General features: G+C 45.1%; 1 protein-coding gene across 3 annotated transcripts in view; it reads left to right on the top strand.

The window, feature by feature from the left end:
- Positions 1–5625, top strand: part of IFNGR2 (interferon gamma receptor 2) — a 36287-nt gene that overhangs the window by 13575 nt on the left and 17087 nt on the right. For 2 of the 3 annotated variants that reach the window (XM_017526149.1, XM_017526148.2), the window contains exon 3: positions 3197–3399. In XM_017526149.1, the coding sequence (XP_017381638.1) occupies positions 3197–3399 (203 nt within the window). The remainder of the gene's footprint in view (positions 1–3196; positions 3400–5625) is intronic. The other variant, XM_037737641.1, reaches the window with a different exon arrangement.

Consider the following 5625-nt stretch of genomic DNA (forward strand, 5'->3'; position numbering starts at 1 on the left):
AGAGACGGGGTTTCACCATGTTGACCAGGATGGTCTCGATCTCTTGACCTCGTGATCCACCCGCCTCGGCCTCCCACAGTGCTGGGATTACAGGCTTGAGCCACCGCGCCCGGCCTCATGATTTTTGTATTTTTAGTAGAGACAGGGTTTCACCATGTTGGCCAGGCTGGTCTGGAACTCCTGACTTCAGGTGACCCGCCCACCTCAGCCTCCCAAAGTGCTGGGATTACAGGCGTGAGCCACCGCACCCAGCCTGGAGGTTGGTTTTAGTAAAAGAAACAGGTTACAGTACATGTGAATGTTCCTGTTAGAAAAAATTGAAATTGAGGATGATTTCTGTTTTCTTTTCCGATTTGTAGATTAGATGATGGAAGAGAGCCTTCTCATTTCTTTTTGGATACTTTCACATGTTTGGGACTTTCTATTAATCTTGAGGCTTGTGGGACTTAAATTTCCACCCTGTTTCTCCACAGTAAAGCATTGCTGTGATTAAAAATGAAGATGCCTTTGTTTTTTGACAGTCAGAGTAGCAAGACCAAAATTACATGGAGCACTTTATGGAAGAATTTAAAGTCTGAATCACGGGTAGCAGACAGTGACTGCAGGCTATTTGGTTCCCAGTGTTTAAATTTTTTTTTTTCCAATTAGTTGCCAACATTAAGAAATCTGGATTTTTCACTTAGAAAAAATAAATAACAGGAAAAAAAAAAATCCTGATTTCAGTTTTCCTTGAAAATATAGATAGCCGGGCAGCAAGGTCCCTTCCAGAGCACGCCTCCTGGTCTCCTGCCAGCCCCTCCCCAGGCCTGCCCAGCCCTGTCTTCTCAAACATTTTTTTTCATTTTCTTCTGATTTTAATAGCAATCCATGTTCTTTATAGAAAATCTGGACAATCTAGAAAAGTAGAAAAAATAAAATAACCTGTTATTCTACACTCCACGAATAATCACTATTCTTATTTTATTGTATTTATTTTATTTTATTTTATTCTGAGACAGAATCTCTCTTTGTTGCCCAGCCTGGAGTACAGTGGCACGATCTCCGCTCACTGCAACCTCTGCCTCCCAGGTTCAAGTGATTCTCCTGCCTCCACCTCCTAAGTAGCTGAGATGTTACAGGCGCTTGCCACCATGCCTGGCTAATTTTTTTGTATTTTTACTAAAGATGGGGTTTCACCATGTTGGCTGGGCTGGTTTCGAACTCCTGACCTGAAGTGATCTGCCCGCCTTAGGCTCCCACAGTGCTGGGGTTACAGGTGTGAGCCACCGTGCCCGGCCACTATTCTCATTTTAGACTTTTTTTCTAAATTCATTCTCTTGTTTGAACGTGTGTGTGTGTGTGTTTGTGTGTGTGTGTAAACCAAACCAAACTGGGGTCAAACTTTTGAGATCTATTTCCTTTTTTTCTCTTAATTTAACGTAATGAAGTGTGAGCATTTTTTCATATACTTATTTCTGTGTGGACATTGTATGTTTCATTATGTGCTGTGTTCAACTTTTCTCCACTCATGGGAGTAGACAGTTGGCAGCTTGTCCCTGTCCTAAGTCATGTCCTCACACATGAATCATATCTGATTCTTACACTTCTAGAAGAGAGGTTTCTGGGTCAAAGAGGATGGACTTAACACTTTTGTGCATGACCTCGCAAAGGCTGGACATAGCTCTTGAGTCCCAGGGTCGAGGTGCTGGGGAGCAGGCCCCACACTGCATTTGAGGAAGAGCCGTGCATGTTGCTCTTGGAGGAGGAGGAGCGGGGTGGTTAGAGGGCCTTTCAGCATCTGTCTACCTTGAAAAAGAAATCGCCTCTTCCAGAGCACACCCCTCACCCCCGCCTGAGAGGAGAGGCTTGTGGTCTGTGATCCTTCTCCCCATTAGGGTCTGTCACCTTGGGGCTGGGTAGTAGGTGTCTATGGCAGGTGTCTTCATGGAAGCTCTGGACACGCATCCTGAAGTGGCTTTCATCTTGTCCTTTGCCACTTAGAAAAACGATACATCTTGGCCAGGGTCAGAGGTACAGCTAGAAGCATGTGTGGCACATGAAAGCCGGTGGGCCTGGGGACACGGAGGGGTCATCAGTCTGTCTCCTGTCTCCCATGGTCTTGCTTTCTGGGCCATGGTTGCTGTCTTAGAAGGGACACTGTCCACTGCCCTTACTCAGGCTCCCAGCAGCCACCTCCTTAGCCTTTCTGAAGTCTGGAACCTACGGGAAAGAGGTCAGAGCTGGGGAATAGAGTCCCAGTCCCACGTGGGGGTGTGGCATTGGGACTCTGGGAAAGGCACTGTCATTCACAAGGATGTGTGGCCATGTATTTGGCAGGGTTTTCATATGGGTGAGATACATCCTCTTTAAATGGGCAGCTGTGGGGTGGAGAGAGACTCCGCAGCAGCAGGAAGCGGGACTGGAGAGTGCATTAACACAGCTCCATTCCCAAGACATAGACGACAGAGACTGAGTTTGAAGTATTAAAATCAGTTCTGGGATGGAATGGGAGAAAATATTTGCAAGCCATATATTGGACAAAGGACTTGTATGCAGAATAGATAACGAACTCTTACAATTCAACAGTTGAAAGACAAGTAAATACCACAGCTGGATCACGCCTATAATCCCAGCACTTTGGGAGGCTGAGGCGGGAGGATTACTTGAGTCTAGGAGTTCAAGACCAGCCTGCACAACATAGAAGGACTCCAGCTCTATAAATAAAAATAGAAGTAGTGGCTGGTCATGGTGGCTCACACTTGTAATCCCAGCACTTTGGGAGGCTGAGGTGGGCAGATCACATGAGGCCAGGAGTTTGAGACCAGCCTGGCCAACATGGTAAAACCCCATCTCTACTAAAAAAAAAAAATACAAAAATTAGCTGGGTGTGGTGGCTTGTGCCTGTAGTTCCAGCTACTCAGGAGGCTGAGGCATGAGAACCACTTCAACCCAGGAGGCAGAGGTTGCCGTGAGCTGAGATTGCACCATTGCACTCCAGCCTGGGTGACAGAGTGGAACTGAAAAGAAAAAAAGGAAAAATGTATGGTATATATAAATCGTATCTCAATAAAACTGTGTTTTGAACAAAAGCTCTGGGGAAACTACCACATGAAGCAGAGAGAATCCTCAAACTCACCCTTGTCAGGGAAAGGAAAAGAAAAAGAGAAAAAGCAGCAGAGAGAATTCTGTAAATTGAAATCCTTTTTTTCCTTCCCAGCAGCGGTGATGAATGGCTGACGGTGGACACGTCCATAGGGGTGAATTGTACACAGATCACAGCGACAGAGTGTGACTTCACTGCGGCCAGCCCCTCAGCGGGCTTCCCAATGGATTTCAATGTCACTCTACGCCTTCGAGCTGAGCTGGGAGCACTCCATTCTGCCTGGGTGACAATGCCTTGGTTTCAACACTATCGGAATGGTAAGAGAACTTGGGAATAGAACTTCCTTTATACTTTCCAGGTTTTCTTCACTTGCAGTATCAACTTCACACACCTCTGCCCTGCCTCTGACCCTAAATGACCAGCAGACAAATGGATAGAATGGTCATACCCACACTCTGACCTTAGAGGCTGATGCTAGTAGAGTGTGATTTGCTAAACCAGGGGTTGGCCAACTACAGCCTGCAGGCCAAATCTGGCCTACCACTTGTTTTTGTAAATAAAGTTTTATTGGAACACACAGTTACATCCATCTTTTACTGGGTCTATGGCTGCTTTCACACTACAATGATGGAATACTTGCAGTAGCAACTGTTGAGCCTGCAAAGCCTAAATTTACTTTGGCTTTTTACTGAGAAAGCTTGCTAACCTCATGTTTAAAGGGATGCTAGCATAACTCTCTGATCACCCTCACTTGTTCTGGTGCAACTTCTTTTATGTTGCAGAATAGGCACATGTAGTCGGTATTCAATAAATATTTGCTGAATGACTGAATGAACAAATGCGTACCCAGATATTGGAAGGGGACAGAAGAACCCTCAGATACCAGTTCCTACATTCGTTCCTCCGGTGATTCACTTGTCACGTGGTCAGCCATGCCAGATGTTTCTTCCATGTCTGTGGTTTATGCAGACACAGGGCATGAAACTTGACTTGGATCTTGATTTACACAAACTAAAGTATAAGATAGTTGAGGAAATGTGATCACCATTTGATATATAATGAACAGTTATTGTTGACTTATTTTCAGTGCTAAAATGGTGTTTTGGTTATATTTTTTTAAAGCGGGGAGGTAGTCTGGTTAAGATGCTAAAGTTTATATTATGTGTATTTTACCACAATAAAAAATTGGGGGAATAAAAAGGGTTCCTGCCGGGCACGATGGCTCACGCCTGTAATCCCAACACTTTGGGAGGCGGAGGCAGGCAGATCACTTGAGGTCAGAGTTCGAGACCAGCCTGGCCAACATGGCGAAACCCCATCTCTACTAAAAATACAAAAATTAGCTGGGCGTGGTGGCATGTGCCTGTAATCCCAGCTGCTCCAGAGGCTGAGGCAGGAGAATCACTTGAACCCCGGAGGCGGAGGTTGCAGTGAGCCGAGATCGCATCACTGCACTCCAGCCCGAGCAACAGAGTGACATTCTATCTCAAAAACAAATATAAAATAAAAATATAAAAATATAAAGGGTTTGTATATTTTAGAGGTACATACTGAAGCATTTGCAGATGAAATGATATGATGGCTGAGATCTGTTCAAAGAAATCAAAATAATCCAAAGAACAGGAAGGGCAAGGACAAAGTGTCCAAGAAACAAAACTGGCCACGAGTTGACAGCTGATGGCCACGAGTTGACAGTTGATTGAGTTGGGTGATGAGTTCATGTATGTTTGTTATTATCTTCTCTCTACTTTCTATGTGTTTGACATTTTCTGTCCTAAAAAGTTTTTGAGAGATTTTTAAGTTTTTTGAGTTTTTCAGATTACATGCCTGTAATCTTAGCACGTTGGGAGACTGAGGTGGGAGGATCACTTGAGCTCAGGAGTTTGAGACCAGCCTGGGGAATGCAGCAAGACCCCATCTCTTTTTTTTTTTTTTTTTTTTTTTTATAAGTTTTTTAAAAAAAATCAGTGGTTGATGCTAGGTTCTATGAGGGACAGAAGCAGATGACGGGGCAGTCCTGTCAGCTTCTCGTCTGCTGTGGACAAGCCATTTGTCCTTGGTTAGAGAACCAGACCCTGCTTGAGCTATAGAGTATCCAATACATGGGAATTAGGGGTATGAAAAGAAGTAATGGGAGCCGGGCGCGGTGGCTCACGCCTGTAATCCTGGCACTTGGGGAGGCTGAGGTGGGTGGATCACCTGAGGTCAGGAGTTCAAGACCAGCCTAACCATCGTGGTGAAACCCCATCTTTTAAAAAAAAAAAAAAAACAAGAAGAAGTAGTAATGATGGCCGGGCGCGGTGGCTCACCCCTGTAATCCCAGCACTTTGGGAAACTGAAGCAGGCAGATCATCTGTGGTCAGGAGTTGGAGACCAGCCTGTCCAACATGGTGAAACCCCATCTCTACTAAAAATACAAAAGTTAGCCAGGTATGGTGGCAAATGCCTGTAATCCCAGCTACTCAGGAACCTGAGGCAGGAGAATCTCTTGAACCTGGGAGGCAGAGGTTACAGTGAGCTAAGATCATGCCATTTTACTCCAG

Source organism: Cebus imitator, unplaced genomic scaffold (assembly GCF_001604975.1).
Source record: "Cebus imitator isolate Cc_AM_T3 unplaced genomic scaffold, Cebus_imitator-1.0 Scaffold41, whole genome shotgun sequence".
Taxonomy (NCBI): Eukaryota; Metazoa; Chordata; class Mammalia; order Primates; family Cebidae; genus Cebus; species Cebus imitator.